This window comes from Vitis vinifera, chromosome 9 (assembly GCF_030704535.1).
Source record: "Vitis vinifera cultivar Pinot Noir 40024 chromosome 9, ASM3070453v1".
Classification (NCBI taxonomy): domain Eukaryota; kingdom Viridiplantae; phylum Streptophyta; class Magnoliopsida; order Vitales; family Vitaceae; genus Vitis; species Vitis vinifera.
Genome location: NC_081813.1, coordinates 19,243,510 through 19,264,358, shown reverse-complemented (window position 1 = coordinate 19,264,358; position 20,849 = coordinate 19,243,510). Strand labels below are relative to the sequence as shown.

General features: G+C 31.4%; 2 protein-coding genes across 3 annotated transcripts; one reads left to right on the top strand and one right to left on the bottom strand.

Moving 5' to 3' along the window:
• Window positions 1-3,068: 3,068 nt before the first annotated feature.
• LOC100243214 (uric acid degradation bifunctional protein TTL) lies at window positions 3,069-14,741 on the top strand. 2 transcript variants are annotated; one of them, XM_010656822.3, is made up of 6 exons: window positions 3,069-3,276; window positions 3,365-3,456; window positions 10,156-10,213; window positions 10,555-10,656; window positions 13,176-13,332; window positions 14,163-14,741. In XM_010656822.3, the coding sequence occupies exons 1-6, from the start codon at window positions 3,139-3,141 to the stop codon at window positions 14,615-14,617; spliced, it is 1,002 nt and encodes a 333-aa protein (XP_010655124.1). In that variant the 5' UTR covers window positions 3,069-3,138; the 3' UTR covers window positions 14,618-14,741. The 2 variants fall into 2 exon arrangements, with proteins under 2 accessions (XP_010655124.1, XP_003632908.1); XM_003632860.4 differs by having other exon boundaries at window positions 3,070-3,276; window positions 14,160-14,741.
• A 4,889-nt stretch (window positions 14,742-19,630) lies between these two features.
• LOC132252517 (uncharacterized) lies at window positions 19,631-20,834 on the bottom strand. Its single transcript, XM_002268670.4, has 2 exons — window positions 20,450-20,834; window positions 19,631-20,339 (listed from the first exon to the last, which is right to left on the bottom strand). The coding sequence occupies exons 1-2, from the start codon at window positions 20,589-20,591 to the stop codon at window positions 20,086-20,088; spliced, it is 396 nt and encodes a 131-aa protein (XP_002268706.1). The 5' UTR covers window positions 20,592-20,834; the 3' UTR covers window positions 19,631-20,085.
• Between the last annotated feature and the right edge of the window lie 15 nt (window positions 20,835-20,849).

The window sequence follows — 20,849 nt, the reverse complement described above, 5'->3', positions numbered from 1 at the left end:
GAGGAGAAAGCCGAGAATTTTTCCATTATAAGCTTCTGGCCAGATATAATGGAAGTAATGTAAAGATATTTTATATTATCTTCGTTCATAGTTTCAATATGATATCCATTTCTGTGGATATCTTTAAAAATGAGCAAATTTCTTCTGGATTTTCTAGAATATAAAACGTCATTTATATGGAATCTTGTTCCATTTGGTAGCGTTATGTTTGCTCTTCCAGAGCCTTCAACTAAGTTTGTAGTACCAAATATGGTACTTACATTAGCTTTGATTAATGTCAATTCGAGGAAATATCTTTTACCTCAAAGAATTGTGTGCGTGGTTGCACAATCTACGAGACATACATCATCCTTATTCATCTTGTGACCAGATAACACATGAATTTAAGATATAACTAAAAAAAAGGCATAATGTAAATAACAAAAGAAAATCGGATGTAAATATAAGACATAATAATATTTTTTTGATATATAAAGTAACATTAATCAATGTTAATCTTTTCACCATTTATTAAATGGTCTGTTTTTTCACTGGGACCTCCAAAGAAATCAATGTCATAGTAGGTTAGGTCCAATCCATCACCATTGGTAAGTTCATCTCTATTTCTTTTCTTTTTGCTTTTATTGATGCTTGGTAAAGATCGACCAAATGTTTGGGTGTACGACAGGTATGTGACCAATGCCCCTTCATACCACATCTATAACAATTATTCTCACGGTTCTTAGGAGGTTTATCTTGTAAACACTTCCCATTTTCTTGTTTTGCCTCAGTATTGTTCCACTTCTGGTGGTGCAATAAGGCTTTCCTTTTTTGAGAATTAGATGAATTATTACTACAAGAACCATGGTATCGAGGATTTCTTCCACGACCACGACCACGTCCTCATCATCCACGTCCACGAGTTTGGGATGATATTGCATTCACTTTAGGGAATGATTCAGATCTAGTTGGATGAGACTGGTGATTTCTCATCAAAAGCTCATTATTTTGTTTAGCAATAAGAAGACATGATATTAATTTAGAATATTTTGTAAATCTACGCTCTCGATATTGTTGTTGCAGAAGCACATTCGAGGCATGAAATGTTGTAAAAGTTTTCTCTAACATGTCTTCTTCTATGATTTTTTCTCCACACAACTTTAATTGAGAATTGATTTTGAAAAGTGCGAAGTTATATTCACTAACAGTTTTAAAATCCTACAACCTCAGGTGCATCCAATCATATCGAGTTTTTGGGAGAATCATAGTTTTCTGGTGGTCATATCTTTCTTTCAAATTACTCCATAGAGTAAAAGGGTCCTTTACCGTAAGATACTCATTTTTTAAACCTTCATGGAGGTGATGGTGAAGCAAAATAAGTGTTTTTGCACGATCCTGCAAGGATGCTTGATTTCCTTCTTTGATCGTAGCTCCAAGGTTCATTACATCAAGATGTATTTCAGCATCAATGATCCAAGATAGATAGTTCTTTCCTGAAATGTCAAGTGCCACAAATTCAAGTTTTGTGAGATTCGACATTGTCAAATAACTTCATATATATGACAAAATAATATTATTAGAATCAATTACAATAAATTGATAGCATTGGTATAACTTTGATTATAAACAGAATAAAAAAATTTGTTTATAACTTTTAACAAAACAAATCAACAATAATATAAATATGTAAAATTTTATTTTATATAAATAATTTCAAGTTTAAGATATGAGAATTACCTTCAAAGCAATTCGTATTGATAACGTGTTATAAAATGAGAATAAATGTGACTCAAATAAAAGTAAAGATGACTATATATTACTTTAATAGTATATATAAATGAGAAAAAGAAATCAAAGAAGAGAAGTGTTGAGAGAATGAAAGAAATAGAGAATAAGAGAGAGAATGAGAGGAAGAGTGAAAGCTTTTTTTCTTTGGATGCTACTTACATGGGGTGTAAGAAACCTTTTATAGGTTTCACCATATGAACTCCCATTACGCATCTTAAAGATGAGTAAATAGAGTTCATAAATAACCATCAATTTTTGCCAAAGGGAAAGAGAAAAGTAAAAGTCATCTATTCAAAAAATGATTTATTTCCTTTTCAAAATAAAAAATAAAAAATTATAGGCAAAAATTGTCTCCAAGAGATGATTTTATTTTCCCCAATTTTTTCTTAATTTAAAAAACTTTTTTTCTTAATAAAAAATGATTAATTATTTCTAATTTTAAATGTATTAAATTATTTTCCAAGAAATATTTTATTATTTTTTCAAATTACTTTAATTCTTTATCATTTATAACCACTAAATAAAATATTTTAATATACAAATGATTACTATTTCTTTTTAAATTGATTAATACTAAAAAAAATTATATCTCTTAATGCTGAAATTTTTATTCAAAATTAATTTATTGAATAATAAGTTAATTTATTTTTCTATATTTTATTCATTTTACAATTAAATTTTAAATTAAAGAATAATTTTTTATTTATTTTAAAGCTTATCTAATAAAATTACAAAAAACAAAATTATTCATTTTTTAAATAATTATTTAATACATAAAAAAATAAATTAATAATAAATTTGTTTTTTATAAACTCAAATTTCATATAAAATGATAATAGTTTTTTTTTTTTTAATTTGAAAGTGAAAGAAACAAAAAGTAATAGATAATTTATCTTATAAATAAAAAACAATATAAAACTAAATTAGTTTAAATTTATAGTTATAATTAATTGAATTAATTTAAAGATAAAATTAAAAATAGATACTAAAATATTTTTTAAATCAATATCTAACTTAATATTAAATAATATTTTTTGATATGTTAAACATAATTTATATTTTTATAAATATTATTGTTGATAAATATCCCAATAATTATATATATATATATATATATATATATCTTCTCTTCAAGAGGCAACTAAATTTTTTGAAAGAGATGATTTTTTCTTTTTTTTTTTTTTTTTTTTTTTTAAGAAATAGACAAATTTTGCCCATAATTTTTTTTTTTTTGAAAAAACGATTTTTTTTTTCTAATTAGTAAAAATTACTATAAATTTAAAATTACAATCCAAAGCAGAAGTAGGTCTTCCAAACATATTTTAATTTGCACATTGAATTCTGTTCTCCTTTAGAGAACGGAGAGAGACAATGGATTCAAAAATGGAGGAGAAAGATTTTCTAGCATGCTGTGGCAGCAAGAAATTTGCAGAAGAAATGACCTCATCTGGCCCCTTTGCCAACTTGGATCAAGCTATTGATGCAGCGAGAGACATATGGTTCAACAAGGTCTCTTTCTCTCTCACTATTTTCATTTTTCTTTCTTCTTTTTAATAGAATTTTGGTGGGTTGAATTGGGTTTAAATTAATGTTGCAGGTCGATGTGAATGGTTGGCTTGAAGCGTTCGCTGCTCATCCCCAGATCGGCCAAAACCCATCTGCTAAACACCCAAGTGATACCAGTGCACAGTTGAGTTCCCTCTCTCTTTATCTACATATTTCTCCATGTAAATCTATGTTTCGTAGTTGTTGATGGATTTGAATTGGATAATTTAAAGATGCCCATTTGGGGATGTGTTTTTTTCTTGAACTAGTGAGTGTAGAGAAGACAGAAGTGATTATTTTTATTAAATATGAATGTTAAATGGGGGATTGAAGTGGAGGTTGATAGAATTTGAAGCAGGGTTGAATCAAACCCCGTCTACTAAACATCTGTGTGTACCAGTGCATACTTGAGTTTATCATATAGAAGGAATTTATGTTTGGAAAATGGTGATTTACTTGTGGTGATGGGTCTGAATTGCATAGTTTAGAGATGCCCAGTTGGAAAATAGGCGATTGAAATCGCTGTTTGTAAAACTTGAGGCTGGATTCAGCCAAACCCATCGTCTAGACATCCACTTGATACCCTTTTGCAGTTGACTTAATTCTCTCTATATAAATTTATGTTTGGAGATAGTGATTTAATTGTGTTGATGTGTTTGAATTGGATACTTAGAGATATCAAGTCGGTGGAATGCGATTTTTCAAACTAGAAGTGGAAATACGCCTACCAGTGATCATTTTTCATAACTTTCTCTGCCAAAGACAGGGAACTAAAGTTTGGGTTGACAGGATTTGGAGCAGGATTGGGCCAAACCTCATCTCCTAAACACCCAATTGATACCAGTGTACGGTTTAGTTCATTCTATCTTTATCTTAATGTTTGGAAATTATGATGCGCTTGTGTTGATGGTTTGAATTTAATGATCTAGAGATACCAAGTTGGGGGAATGTGATTTTTGTGAAACTAGGAATGAAAAATACCCATAAGTACACATTCTTTCTTAAATGTCATTGGTAATGAAGAGGGTACTAAAGTCTGCATTTGATATAATTGAAGCAGAGGATTGGATGAAATAGAGGACAACTGGCTAGGCCTTATGGTCCTGAATGTTTGGATATTAAGAAACAGCATTTCTCAGTGTAGTGGAAATAAGAATGTTAAGGTGAAAGAGTGACAATACTCTATGAAGGTTAAAGCATAGAAGAGCGGGTGGGTTGACTAAGGATTACGTGAGAAACATTGTCTAAAATGGTTAGGAGGTTGGTACTCAATTTTCAGTGGGAGTCGGCATCAGGACAGGAATGGGGTGGACGAACATGCTTTGAAGCACAAATATATGATGGAGATATGCTGTTGAACAAGATTCATGTAATCAAACCAGGTTATGGTGAATTGGGTTGAATTTTTAGCTAGCATAAGGTTGAGATAGATTGAACTATTTGCAAATTAGTTTGAATTGACTGGCCCTCTTTGTTGTGAAGATTTCATGCAAACTAATACTGTAGTTGATATGAATGCTTGCTTTTTTTTTTTTTTTTTTTTCTCTTATAGACAAATAAAATAAATATATTAATGATGCCAAGCAAAAGCATAGCAAAGTATACAGGTTGTATACAAAGGGTGCCTAAAAACAAAACATAAAAGAAAGGGCAACAAAAACAAAAGGCCCTCCATAAAGATCCCAACCAATCTATAAAATTGAACATAGTTAGGGATCCTCCTATCTATATACAACCTAGCCTACAACAAAAGGTTACAACTAAATGTGAGTTTTAGCACTTTATTGGACATTTAGTTGTTTTCAAGTGATTTCTGGTTCTTCTCCTTCCATAATGTCCAAAATACACAGTGGAACAATCCTTCAGACCTTTCATTTTCTGTTCACAAAAGAATCATGTCACCCTAAAAGGGTTTCTATTATTGAACTTGCCATTATCCACATAACCCCAAAAAAGAAAACACTAAATTTCATAACACCTTAGGTCTGACACAATGCAGAAGGATGTCATCTAGTGACTCTTCATCTTCCTTATAAATAAAACATCAATTCACTAATTTGCAACTGATCCAGAGTCAAAACTTTTCCTCATGCAAAAAACCTACTTTACTTGGAACCAAAAAATTCCAAATAGCTCTCATAAGGAAGGCTTTCCCTCTTTCCTATTCCAAAGGAATGAAGAAGGATTTGATTGAAAATTTATCCTTCCTTGCATCCATCCATTCCATTTTATTTTATTTTTATTTTTTTTATTTTATTTTTTGATAGGAAACGACAAAGGGATATATTAATAAAAAAGAATTACAAGAGAAGGATGAGGAATCCTCCCACCAAAGAAAAACAAAACTACAGGGAAGCAAATACAAGAAATACAAAGTAAAAACAAGCAAACTTTCTAGATTGGACCAACCCAATGGAATTACACACCGCTAACCAATCAAGTTGTAACATGTTAAGGGGAGTCCCTTTAAAAACCTTGGAACAAAAAACCCAAAGAGAAGTAAGGAAATGAATAGAATCCCAGAGATTCTCTGAATACCCAAAGTAAAGCGATGCACGCAGCTTGCCATAAAACAATCCCTCTCTTAGAAAAACTAAAACCGTTAAAATTGGTGGACAGCATGTCGGAGATCCTCCTCGGGGGGACCCAATTCGTCTTGGCTAACTTAAATAATCTGTGCCACAACCCCATTGTCAAAGAGCAATGTAGAAAAAGATGATCTACTGATTCTTCATGCTTCATGCACAACTTACAAATATCAGGACTAAGCGCTTTATAGGGTCTTCTCAACTGTAGCAAGTCATTAGTATTTACCTTCTTGTGTGCCACTAACTAGAAAAAGGACTTGACTTTGAAAGAGATTTGAGAATTCCAAACAAACTTAAAAGGGAAAATTAGAGGAAAACCAGAAAATTGGGATAAGGCAAGAAAGAAAGATTTGACTGTAAAAAGTTCTGAAGAAGATAAGGATCAGGATCTCATATCTGAAACCGAAGGTGATAAATGCAGACGATCAAGAGACTGCATGAGACCTTCTAAATCATCTATCTCAGAATCAAAAACGTTACAACGAAAATTAAAGTTCCAAGAGAAGGGACGAATAAAGTCGAGAATTGAAATAGGAATATTCTTATCCGTGACTACTCTAAATCGTCTTGGATATTGGACTCCCAAAGGTTGGTCTCCCCACCACAAGTCTTCTCAGAAGTGAATTCTTTCCCCATCTCCTACCACAAACTGAGTAAACTTGGAAAACTCCTAGGAGACTTGTGCAATAGCCTTCCAAGGACAACGATGTGACCATTTGACTATAGTGTTGGCATCCCAACCATTGGAGTGTGATTCATAAATGCTTAAAATAACCTGATGCCACAGAGCTGAACCCTTCCTAGGGTACCTCCACAACCACTTCCCTAAGAGAGCGAAATTCCTTATAGAAATCTTCCCAAATCCCAATCCGCCTTTTGCTTTCAGATTACACACTACATTCCAGCTAACAAGATGATCTCTTTTACCTTCCCTAACCCCTGACCATAAAAAATCTCTTTGCAATCTCTCAATTTTTGCTGCCACTGAGGTCCATTCCATTTTATTTTCCTCATCCCTTCTTAGAGTCTTCCCTTGAAGCCTTGAGAGAAAGGCCTCAACCCTTTCCATCACCCAATCATTCGGATTCCTAGAAAAGTGAGGGTTACAAAGACCTCCCTCTTGATGCAAGCCGTCCTCCTTCAGGGATGATTGGGAACCAGACCCCAGTCCTACAAAATCTGAATAATAACTCTTGGGATGGCACTCAACGCTACTAATCAAGGATGTCACTCAATGCGACCAAGTCATAATGCTTAATTTGCAGAGGCCACTTGTTCTAGCAAGGAAACTCAAGAAAAAATTATTTTGGAATATCAAAAGCTACCTTCTTTTCATTCTTTTCATACTTATATAGCTAGTAAAACAGAAAGTCAATCAAAGTTCTTAATGTAAAATTACAACCTAAAATAACTATGACTTATTATAAAATCGTCTCATTTTCAAGACAGGCATTAACATTTGAGCCCTTTGGTTTCCATTGGGCACCACTATGCTGCATCATTCTCCTCCCCTTGAAAAGAACTCTGCCTGGAGTTCATAGTCAATGCCTCTCACAGTTGTCCTCTATCTTTTTAAGATCTTGAGCTGAAATCCATGAATATTCTGATTGGCACTTTCCAACCCAATGAACCAAGTATTGAGTATAAGTCCCACACCTTGTTCAGCTATTACGCACATACAAAGCATCAATCATTGGTCGAGAAGAATTTGTTGTCTTAACTAAAAATTCATTTGGGTCCTAAGAGATTTTGTCTGTACTGCCATAATAAGCACTCACATTGAAAACTGCACTGATAGAGAATCCATCTGGCAACTCGAATGGATGGGCATTTGGTCCCACCATTTTTATAATACGACAAGACTCAAACTTCTTTTGTTTAAGCTTGTTGTAAGGTCCAGTAGGAGACCTTTCTTTTCTTAGATAAACCATGACCAAGTCTTCCTCTTCAAACTCACTTTTTCTCCTCTGGGCATCAGTATTAGACTTGTAAAGTTGTGTGGATTGTTTCAAGTTTTCACAAACTTGAGCATGAGTGACTTTAATGTGGCAGTAAGCTCTTCTGCTTCCATACTCATTTTAGCTTGACTTTGAAATGATAACCAATCCAAAACCTTATGCGGATTCTGCCCATGTACAATCTCAAATGGGGGTTTCTTGGTGGAGCGATTAAAGGAGCTGTTGTTCAGCTTGAGGAATAGCAAATTCCCATCTTTTAGGATGTTCTCCAACCAAACTTTGTAGTAAATTCCCAAATGGCCTATTCACCAGCTCTGTCTGGTCATCCAATTGTGGATCATGGGCACTAGAATAGTGCAAATGCGACTGCAAAAGTTTCCACAATGTCCTCCAAAAATGGCTAACCATTGAAAACCTCAGTTGGAAAATCTGCCAATTTGTGTGGCAGATTATTGAAGAATTTTTTCAGCTCATAGAGCTGTAGCAATTGTACAGTTGTATATAGAATTTCCCAGGATTCTTTCATTTCCTAGCATTCTTCACTTGTTTTATTTGTCTTTGATAGCATAACTATAGACATTTATTTCCTAGGCTATTTTTAGACATTGATCCTGTACATATTCATATGTATTCCTATGCCATAAATAGAGCAGAAAGTATTCTCACAAGTGCTTATAGAACTGAATGAAAATGCTAACAAATCTAATATCACAATCTGAAGTAATGGACTTTGGAACTCCATGCAAGCGACAACTTCCTTGAAGAGCAGAGTAGCAACATGTGATGCATCAAGACAGCTCTTGAAAGGTATAAAATCATCTTTTAGAAATGATCAACCACAACTAATATACAAATGTCCAGGCTGTGTTTTTGGCTGTCAAATAACAAAGTCCATTAAAATATCTTCCTAGGGAGCACTTGGGATAGGCAAAGTCTGGTACAAACACGTATTTTGGACTGTTCCCATGGCTTTTTGACAATTATGGCATCTCTGCACAAATGAGAAACATTGTGCTTCGTGGTAGGCCAAAAGAATTGTTCCTTAAGTAGGGCTTCAGTCTTATCCTTCCAAAATGCCCACCAAGTCTGCCTCCATGTAATTTGTTGATGAAAAATTTCCGTATTGAACCCTCTGGAAGACATAGTTGATTTCCCTTAAAAGGGTAATCATTTATAAGCACATAATCAGTTCTATCTCCAGCAACTCTTGCAAAAAATCCTTGAAAAGAGAAATCAGTGGTATAGTTTTCTGGTAAAAGATCAAACCCAAGAATGTCATATGAAAGAGTACTGAACAAGCTATGTTTCCAACTTAAAGCATCGGCAAGTTTATTAGAAATCCCAAATTTCTGATTCAAAACAAAACTGAATTTTTCCATGTAAGCAACCCACCCTGCATGACAAGAGCTCAACTTCTTTTGTGCCTTAATAAAGAACAAATTCCACCCAACAAGATAATCCTCCCAATGTTGCAAAGCATGGATTACTGCATATAAGTCCTTCTCATGGGTTGAATACTTCAATTTGCTTTCATTCAACTTCTCACTAAGATAAGCAATTGGTCTCCCTCTTGCATCTGAAAGCTTCTTTCTATAGCTCCTGTCCACTTGAACTCCTTTCTTTCCAAGACATCCAACATAGGGGCCACTATGCCACCAAAGTTCTGGAAAAAACGACAATAAAACGAAGGGCTAAATGTGGAAGGGCTAAAACTGAGGCTTCAACCAACTTAGATTTCAAGAGCTGAAAGCTTCTTTCTGTAGCTTCTGCCCACTTGAACTCCTTTCCATGACATCCAACATAGGGGCCACTATGCTACTGAAGTTCTGGATAAAATGACAACAAAACGAAGCTAAACCATGTAAATTTCAAACAGAGATGAAGTTTTTAGGCGTAGGCCAATTTAGAATAGTATCCACCTTAGCTTCATCCATCTGTAAGCCCCTTGCAGTTACAACATAGCCTAAAGACACAACCTTTTCAGTCGAGAAATTCTTAAAATTGATGTAGAGCTGGTTATCATATAGCAATTTAAATTCATTATTCAATGCTCTTAGTGCTGAACTTGGTCTCGACTACACCAAAACGTCATCATAATAGATGACAACTAACAGTACTAACTTGCTCATGAAACTTCTCAAAACTTTATGAGAAGCATTTTCTTTTCTACTTTATGTTGTTAGTAGGATGTTGCACGTATGCTAGTTTTCTCCCACTTCCAGGACTAGTTTACTGAGCTTAATTTATATGCTAATAGACCTTCATTTGCAAACAACTAATGAAGAAGTTTTTTGTAGGTGGAGCAAGGGAGAGCAATCAACTGCGTTGCAAACGGCCACTGATTCTAGCTTACAGGTTTGTATGCTTCAATTTGGTTTGTATGCAATTTTACAAATCAAATAGCAATGTGGTTTCCATTTCTAATCAATATTCCTGAAGTCCACCTGTGCTGAGTTGTTATGTTGGTAAAACCAAATTAGAAAAGAAACAGACTCAAACTGAAGTATGAGCTGACAAAATTTTTCATGCAACTCCTTTCCGTTAAATCCTGGATTCTGGGCCCTTCTTGATCAAGTTTACGGATAGAAACAATTTACATTTCAATTGATGTTTATGTCATTTTTTACCCATAAAAGATATACTTATGGTTGTTTGACTTTGAAAATGTTAAGACAGTTATCCACCTTGTTTTGCAGGAACTATCTGACTGGAATGCTCGGTATTGGAAAAAATTTGGATTTGTTTTCCTTATATGTGCATCTGGGAGGACTGCTTCCGAAATACTTGCTGAATTAAAGGTAAAATCTGAAATAGATTTTGGTTTTTCAAGCTGAATTTGTCTTAGTATGAACTATTCACTCTGAATGAGATGCACAATGCTAGAGTGGTTTGTGGAAAATAGAATTACAAACTGATGTGTTGTATAATTACATGATAATTTGTGTTAACTATTCCAATATTTGTTGCAAGTTTGCAACTAAACCGCCTTAACTATCATAGGTTTATAAGAGTTCTTAGTCAATCCTTTGAGATCATATTTGATATGCATGATAAGATCATGGGGTAGGACATAAAAATTGTGGATGGGATATACACATTTTGTGGATTATAAACCCGTTCTATTTCCTTCACTCCACATGATTTTTTCAAGACCTTTCTTTTCCCTGTTGATCAATTTATGATACAAAATATTTTGATCTGAAAAATTCAATTTGATACAAAGAAAGAATTAAAGAATATATAAATTGTAAATAAGTATTATATTATATTAATAAATAAAATACACTAAATTATACTAAATATGTATCTTATAATTAAATAAAATATTAACATATAATTTAGTGTCTATTATATAATACTACAATATAATACTTATTTATAAATTTTAAAAAATTTTAATTGTTAATATTATTTATAAAGAAATAAAAAGTCATCATTTAGAAAATAGATTATGGAGTGATCTCCAAATGATGCTTAAGAGGAGAGATTTTTTATGTTTTTTGTAAATACCAAATATTGGGATGAAATATGTTTTTCCTTTTCTTAAAATTCTAGACACGAGGATCAAGTATACTTTTCACCCCATTATTTATCCATGACCAATCTAACAGTAATATAGCTATATCATATTCCATGATATATGTAGGTAAATTATTCCGACCTCCTTGGGCCCTCTTTCTTTAAATACTACGTTGACCTTCCTTGATAGTGTTTGTTCCCCTAACACCATTAAAGAAAATTTGAAAAGTTAAAGTATATTTTTTACAAAACAACATCATTGGTTTTATCCACATTCATATTCTTCTCCGAGCTTTAACTTTGAGGGGTTATATATATATATAAAATCCAAGAAAGGAGGAAGAAGAAGGTGATAAAGGGTTCTATCCTATTCATATTTATTTTTGCTTTATTTTGAGGGTCTTTTTTTAAAATTTTTTATTTCCTTTTTCAGAAAGTGAGAAAAAAAAGGAGGAAGGGGATTGAGGGTTTTATCCTGTTTATTTTCTCATGTGCTTTTATCTTTGAGGGTTTTTAAAGGAGAAAGAGGGGAAAGGTGCAAAGTATGGTCTCCCATGGCACAACCACGATTGCTCCCACACCAACTGCTGATTCTTTATTTATTTATTTTTTCTTTCATTCTTTTTTTTTGCTTGAAGAACAGGATAATGAGAAGGGAAAAGAAAGAGGGTGCAAATTAGAACCATGAAGGCAAAGCCATGGCTGCTTCCCATGGCGATCACCATGACTGCTTTTATGGCAATCTTTGTTTTTTGTTTTGTTTTTCTTCATTGAAGAATGGGATAAGAAAAAGGGGAAAGGGGGTGACTAGGAATGACTGAGGCATCTCAACTTGTCCACGGGGGCACAACAATGAATTCTCCCACCTATGGTTGCTTCACTTTCTTTTTTCAAAAAGAAAACCAATAAAGGAGAAAAAAGGGAAGCCGCAGAAAGAAAATGAGAAAAAGTTAGGTTTTCATATTTGGATTTTTGGGTTGAAAACTTGAAATATTGGACAGAAAAGATTGTGAATCAAGGTTTAGTGCAATGGAGTAGACAATTGATATATTGGAGTTAATTCTAATTGGAATTGGCTAATTCAAGATTAGTTATAATTAATAGTGATTAGTATAGACTAATTTCAGATTAACTGAAGATTTTTTTATTCTTAATTTTAAATGTTGGGGAAGAATGTGATATTTAGATTTAAGAACAAAAATGTTAGTTTTTGTATATTGGCAATATTGGTATTATATTACATGAGCTCGTTAATGATGTCATGACACACGTGAGTTGACCAAAATCTCAAGGAAGGCCAGTGTAATTTTTCAAAAAGGAGGGAAGGTCTGTGCAATTACCCTATACCTCAGTGGAGGTTGTGTGATTTACCTATATTTGTGTATGCAAGACACTAGATCTGAAATCCACTATCAAAAAATTGCAGTATCGCGCAACAATGAAACTTGGAAATGCCATGAAGAATGTTATGATCAGGATTGGGATTGATTGGTATTCATTTTGCAATTTTGTCTTAAAAGCCGCTGTGAAATATAATGGAGAATTGGCCTTTTTGCTAATATTGGTAATAAAACATCCCTGGAATGTGAGCAAACTGCTATTTTTTGAAGCACATGAGATATGCTTGGCAAACTCTGCATTCTTTTTTTCTTTTTATGAATAAAAATCATCTGATGTTACTTTATCCTTAAATCTAATTTAATTTCTTTGATCTTGTAAATGTACCCTAATATACAGGCCCAAAGTTGAGTTTGAGGTTGATAATTTGATGTTAATGCTAAATTATGCTGTCTTACAGAGACGGTACCCAAACAGGCCCATAGTTGAGTTTGAGATTGCAGCCCAGGAACAAATGAAAGTTACTGAACTGCGTCTTGCCAAGCTTTTTTCAACTCAAGTGAAAGCTGCTTCAATCAGCACTCAAAACCCCGAAACTGCTGCAAAAAAAGCTGGAGGTACTTTTGTTTTGGAACTGCTTTTCCAGTTTAGATGAAATTTGGTTGATTAATTTCATGCTTTTACCCAAAATCAGTACCATCTAAATGCTCGCACCCCCATCAGAATGTCTCCTAGAATCCTGACTGGTTTGACCTGCCTCAAAGTTTATAAATTTTGATCCTTTTCACACTTTGGAGGTTTATTTTAGTGAACAGTATAATTATTCAAACACCTTGAAGTTGAAGATTCTAATGCATGTTATACCCTACTTTATTCCCTGGATTTGAAGTCTGAAAGGTATAGCATACCCTACTTTACAAGCAGATGCTATGAGAGAGTATGATTTGTTGATGCATATTCTAACACCATCTGGTTTTGTCACAACATTCCCAATTTCTGACCAAATCCTAAATTATATGCATTTTGTTTACTACTGTTTGTAACATGAAGTCGTTGTTCATGAGTTATTTATCCATATTGCAAGCATAGGGATTACTGCAAGATTCTTGGTTTATCCTTGATATTTATGCAGTGGTCATTTGTGATTGATTTATTTTTCTATCAGTAGCAGCTGCTTTGTCTCTCTCAAATTTGATATTTGAGTTCTTTCTTTTTCTTTTTTAACTATTTTTGAGATCCTTGCTGGGCACTAACCTCCCAAAGTTTTCATGATATTTTTCCCAGCATCCAGTTTTGTTCTGAGCTTCTAATATTTCTCATGCCCATTAATTCGTCTTTCTGCCTGAGTTTGTAGTTCTATCACCCACATAGATCACTTGTTTTCTCCTGATTGTAATAATCTTATTTCAAAAGATGTTCAATGCTGTTCTTGCTTAAATGATAGAAGATCGTGTGAGCATAATTGGAGCACATCTGACTGCTACTTCTGAGGCTTCCGCTGGAAAAACACCCCAAATTTCACCTCGCACTCGTCCACCAATCACAACCCATGTTTTGGACGTTGCACGTGGATCTCCAGCTGCTGGCATTGAGGTGCGTCTAGAAATGTGGAAAGGCAATCAGCCCCGTCCATTGTTTGGCCAGGAAGATGAGGGTGGTTGGGTCCTTGAAGGGTCCTCCATTACAGATAAAGATGGGCGAAGTGGTCAACTGATGAGCATGATTGATGCCCTGAACCCTGGCATATACAAAATAAGTTTCAACACTGGCAAGTACTGCCCATCTGGGTTCTTTCCCTATGTCTCCATCCTGTTTGAGATCAAGGAGTCACAGAAATGGGAGCATTTTCACGTTCCTCTGCTGCTTTCTCCATTTTCATTCTCTACTTACCGAGGCAGCTAGAACTTTGCCATCAGTTTGTTGATAAACAGTTTGTACATTTCTGGGCAAACAGTCTGAGATACTCTTATCTCTTTATATGGTTGGAAATTGAAGTAGAACAAATAATAATGCTGGGATGCTTCTACATTGCAGTATTTTTATTTTTAATGTTAATAGCAAGAAATAGAGAAATAATGCTTGAGAATTATAAAGATGCAACATGGTGAATATGTGAACCGAGCCGGTTGAAACCCAGCTAGGTTTTGGTCTGAATTTTTGTAGAGAGGTTGCTTTGATCCAGTATGTAAAAGTGGAAGCTGAAAGATGGGTTGCCCTTTATGGTTAAGACCTTATTCTAGGCTTGCCTGCTCAAATGCTACTACTTCGGCTCATAATTTATAACAGGGAGGCTATCCCCCTCACATTTGACTCCATATGCATCAGGAAAGAAATAAATAGTGGAAGAGGCTTCAACTCAAGTAACCATGGCCCTGCCACCATGTTCAGCTGCCAATTCTTTTGAAGGAGCCTACAAAAAGAATCCAAAGTCCTGTACTTTTAAAAAGGTAAAGGGTCTGTCTGCTAAAGTTCTTGAAAATTATTGTAAGAAATTAGGTTTTGAAAACAGTTCTCAAATTGGCAAAGACTATTTGAAAAGTTTGAAATGTTTTGAACTTATTTTCTATGTTTATAAATATTTTTCAAAAATTTATTTATATGTAGTATTTTATTTTCAATAATTTTTTATATTTGTTACATTATTTTTAAACAAGACACAAGTGAAAACAATTAAAATATATTCTTAAAAAATACTAGAGCCTGTATGGTCATGTTTTTTAAACTTGTTTTTAAAAATTGTTTTTAAGTTAAAAGAACAAAAAATAATTTTCTACTATTTTATAAAAATAAGGGTATTTGGCAAATTATTTTTAAAAATAAAAAATAAAAAATAAAAAACTTATTTGGATAAATTGTTTTTAAATTAACTAATTTTTATCCATTAATTTATGGTATTAATGAGTTTTATATTTGAGTTTCAAATTATTTTTAAAAAGTACTAAATTTGTTTATGAATTCAACACATTAAATCTTATTTAATTTGAAGTTGAGTTTTAAGTTATTTTAAAAAATTATTAGGCTTATTAATGAATCAAACACATTAAGCCTTGTTTAGTTTGGAGTTCATTTTCCTAGTAAAAAAAAAATTGAAAAATAATAATTTTATGTAAAAGAGAAACAATAAAGTCAGTTTAAACCAATTTTTTGTCCATAAATTTATGGTATTAATTGACTTCTTTTTTTTGTTTGAGTTTGACATTATTTTTAAAAATTATTAAACTCGTTAATGTATCCAACACATTAAGTCTTATTTAATTTAAAGTTCATATGCTAGCTTAGTGAAAAAAAGAAACAATAAAGTCGTTCTATATCCATTTTTATCCATAATTTTTTTGTATTATCCATATATTCTTTGTATTAATTGGTTCACTATTTGAATTTTAAATTATTTTTACAAATTACTAGACTCCATAATGAATCCAGCAAATTAAGTCTTATTTAATTTAGAATTCATTTGCCTAGTAAAAAAACTAAAAAAATAATGATGATTCTGTGTAAAAAAAAAAAAATGTCATTCTAAACCAATTTTTATCCATAAATTTATGATATTAATTAATTCATTATTTGAGGTTTAAAGTATTTTTAAAAATTAGTAAACTCATTAATTAATATAATACATTAAGTCTTATTTAATTTTGAGTTTATTTGGCTAATAAAAAAAATTATAAAAAGATGAAACTAATCAATATATTTAAAATAAATTTTGGTTTATAACTTACTAATGTTATCAAGTTTTATAACTTTTTAGTATTAGTTAAATTAGTTTTAAAATTTAAAATTATTTTTAAAATTAATAATTAATAAATTTTATATATTGACTATAATTTGATTTGAAATTTATTTACTTAATGAAAAATTTTAAAGAAATTAAAAGGAAATTAGAAAAATATGTGAGTAACTTAAAGGAATATCATATTTTAAAATTTTTAATATCGGTATTAGATTGTGAAAAGAGAAAGAAAATGGTATCATATTCAATTTATTTTTTTAAAATTTTCTATTTTTTCCTCTTATTTTTAAAAATGAGTGAAAATAACTTCTACTTATTCTCTAAAAATCGTTATCTATTTAACTCACTTTGTTTTAAAAAAATAAAGACGAAACAATGTTATGAATTTTTAAAAACAATTTTTTTTTTTGTTTTTAAAAATAGAAAAGTGTTTTAAAATCAGTTAGACTAGACAAACTCCTCTATTTTATGTTTTTAAAAATAGAAAATAGGATAAAAAATTATTTTTAACAATAGTCAACCAACATGACCAAATCTATTAGGATATGGGTCTACAAAAAGAACAAAAAAAATCCTATTTGGAAGTGCTTCCCAAATGATTAAAGCAATATTTGATAAAGAACAAATATAACTTTTAAAATGTTTGAATAAAATTGGGAAAGGTGGGTCATCCCCTCACATTGAAAAATATGAAAAAGAGATTTTCAATATGATTTTTCCATAATGTCCTTTTTGTGTTAGGTGGCAACAACTTTTTCAAGTAAACTTCATCCGTGCATTAGAGGATATGGCTTCTAGCTTCTTAAAAAGGTGACAAAACATTTTAAATTTTCAAATGTACAATTTAATAATTTTTTTAATTAAAATTTTGAATTTTAAAAATTGAATCCATTATGGATTTTATTTTAATTAAATCTTTTACTTTCATTTCTGTCATATTAAAAAATGATTAAAAAAAAAAATTGAATGTATAGAAGTATCCATCAAAGAAACTTTATAATAAAAGCTTATTTTTTTTCTTTGAATTTTGTAAATTAATATTTTCAAATAAACTTTAAAATAAAAAATATCTACTCTTTATGTTAAAATTCAATCTTTTTATTTATTGATTTAAAAAAAGTCTCTTATTGTAAGGAAAAAAAAGTAGAAAAATATTTAATTTCATATTTAAAAAAAAAATTAACATAAATTAATATTTAAGATAAAATTCAAAGTGCTTATTCAATTTACATAAAATAATATTTACAATTACACTAAATTCAAAATTATTATTTTTTAGACTAATTACAAGTTATGATATCCCACATCAGATAGGGGAAAAAGTTTTTGATGTTATATATGTATAAACTTTATCATCTTAATTTTGTAAACACCGTTTTAAAATGGTAAGGGCCTTTTAGACTTAAAACAGATAATATTCATATAGTTAATTAAACAGACGTCTTTATAAAAATAGTTAAAGATAAAAAATTCAAATCCTAAATTTCACATATAATTTTATAAGGAGAATAGGAGATTTCCAACCCCTATGCATTGGAGTGGATCCCAACTTCTCTCACTCTCACTTCCTCTTTATCTAAGTAGACCCCTTGTTTTCATAATGTCTCATCCCCTTTTTTAACTTCTTTTTCTAAAATTTATGTTGAATTTCTCCTGCACCTTACTACTTTCCCAATTTTTTTTCTCTCAAATTTGGGTTGAATTTCTCTCCCATTTCAAAATGGTGAATTGATAGGAGGGGCATTTTGAAGATAAAGCCTTTTTTTTCTCCTTTAATTTTTGAATCATTTGGAGAATGAGATTGAGAGAGAAAGAGAAATTTCACATGCAGCCTATTGAACAATTGTTGTCATCTATGTGAAGAAGGCATTTTGGTAATTAAAATCAAAATGTATTTTTAAATTTGCAAGATAAATTTAATTTTTATTAATTGGGTTTCTATTTTCTATTTATTTTCAAATCATTATACCAAAATACACTTTTCCCCTTTCAATTTATGGATGTTTTGAACAATTAAAAAGATTCATATTTTTCCTTCAATATGATACAAAAAGCATATTTTTTATTTTATTAAAATTGTTAAAAATATCAAAATTATTCCTAATTTTAATAGAAATATTTTTAAAATAAAGTTTCCAAAGAATAAATGTCACTAATCAATTTTATTATTTCTATTACTAAATGCAGAAGTTAAACATCATCCCAAACAAGTCTTAAATACTATTCTTCAATAGATTTCAATAATTAGTTAATTCCTTAAAAAAATAAGGCAGGTCTATTAAAGTGCATATTAGAGTTAGGGTTTCAAAAGCTTCAAAGCCATATTCTCATTTTAATTTTTGAAAAATTAGCTTAGCAACTTAATATAATTTAGTGACTTAATTTAAATTATTAAGTAAATTAAATATATTCAATAAAATAACTTACTGTTTTGAATTAAAAAATAAAATAATTTAAATAAATCAACTTATTTAGTAAGGTGATTTAATGACTTAAAAATAATATAACTTAAACTCAACTTAAATCATCTCTAAAATGAGAAACTAGGTTAGTAACTTAATATAATCTAATGACTTAATTTAAATTATTAGGCATGTATGTTTAATAAAATAACTTAATATTTTAACTTAAAATTAAAAATAATTTAAATAAATCAAATTTTTGACTTAATTAAAAATAATGTAACTTAAATTCAACTTAAATCATTAAATTTTATTAAATACCCTTTTAAATGCTCTCTTAGATGCTTCCAAGTGGCATCAATGCATGCGCGGACAAGCTATGTTACATAATTCATCATGTCAAAAGTTTAAGCCGTTCAAGGAATTAATCAATTATGATATATATTGCATTAACACTTCATTCTCTCGAGATTTCGAGTAATTTAATTAATGCCATTTCTTTTTCATAGGATTCTAATTAATCCACTACTCTATTAAATTACTAATTTATCTTAAAAAAATTAAGTTGTTAGATAACAAATTAATAATAATATACTTTACATTATATTAAGATACATAGTTTAAGAGATTATTATTCGCTTTTAAAAAGATCTCTTTGACATCATATCACTAAAGATCTGTAATAGCACTAAATGAAAATCATAAAAGGTTGAAACTATACATACAATATTAGAAAATGTCCCTACAATTGCTAAAGTTGGGAGAAAAGTAAAGAAAAGGAAGTAGAATGCAAAAGAGATGATTATAAATTAGAGTACAAAAGCATATTGCACATTAGATGTCTGATAAATTACATTATTGGATGCTACAATCCAAGCAGAATTAGGTCTTCCAAACTTCCCATAAAGAGGGAAGGTTTTGCACAAAGGGACAAAAACTATGACATAATCAAATACCATAGCTTCTTATTTTATACACTTCCAAAACTTTTTTATAGATGAAAACCCTAATCACCATGAAGAGTCTCAGTACTACTAAGGGTGCTGCTCAGATAGATGATTTGATAAAATCACATAGTCAATACCATAGTCCTAATTAAACATTTAGAATATTAGTCTTTGTCTGATGGAAAAGATAGAGATTAGAACCAACCATTCCTTCTTTTGAGCCTCATCGATCATAGTTTGTTGAACTCGTTTGAGTAATTAACCAAATGATGACCTCAGACTCAAGAGTACTCAGAAGGGGGAAGCAAGGGACCAACCCAGGAACCAACCAAGGGTAACACATGCAGTAATGGCTGTAACAAAGAGAGAGGGATTTACTGATCTTAAGGCTGTGTTGCGAGACTCTCGTGGGCGATGAACAACATTTGCACCACCAAAAGCTCCCTTCCCTTTCGCCTTCATTGAATACACCAAGTTTTCATTCTTCTCATATCTTGTTACATCATCACTCTCGCCTAACTGCCCAGTAAAAGTCTGGTTCACACCTGCATATATATATTTCATACAGTATCAAAATTATCAGAACCCTAGTGGTTCTTTCAAACACCCAAGATTAAATCAGCTTTTCTCACGTAAAACCCTAAAGAATTCATACCTTGAACATCCAGTCCTTGGACAAGACGATTCGAGAGATTGAAATCCTGGTTCTTTAACTTGAATGAGCTTTCAGAACCTGAGCTCAAAAGGGCTTGAGCACATAAGATGAAGAAGAACAAACCAAAAAAAATTGACTTCATTTTTGCTTGCCTAGGGTTTGGCTTTTCTTGCTTAGGTTTTCTGGAGGAAGGAATTGGCACGACCGTATTGATAGGTAAGAGGGTTCTATATATGATTTTCACTGGAAAAAAAGGAAAGAATATGAGAACAAAACGATTCTCCGAAGCATCAAGATTAGTGGGTGGCTCATCAGTGGTAGTTATGTAAAGATGTGTAGAAGGGACTAAGAAGTATGAACATGGTAGTGTTAAAGAGGAGCAAAATCTGTAAAAGGTTAT

Coding starts and splice junctions, on each gene's coding strand:
- LOC100243214 (XM_003632860.4), top strand. CDS start 3,139: ATGGATTCAAAAATGGAGGAGAAAGATTTTCTAGCATGCTGTGGCAGC. Junction 3,277..3,364: donor GAGACATATGGTTCAACAAG/GTCTCTTTCTCT, acceptor TTAATGTTGCAG/GTCGATGTGAATGGTTGGCT. Junction 3,457..10,155: donor CCAAGTGATACCAGTGCACA/GTTGAGTTCCCT, acceptor AGTTTTTTGTAG/GTGGAGCAAGGGAGAGCAAT.
- LOC132252517 (XM_002268670.4), bottom strand. CDS start 20,591: ATGAAGTCAATTTTTTTTGGTTTGTTCTTCTTCATCTTATGTGCTCAA. Junction 20,340..20,449: donor CCAAGGACTGGATGTTCAAG/GTATGAATTCTT, acceptor ATATATATGCAG/GTGTGAACCAGACTTTTACT.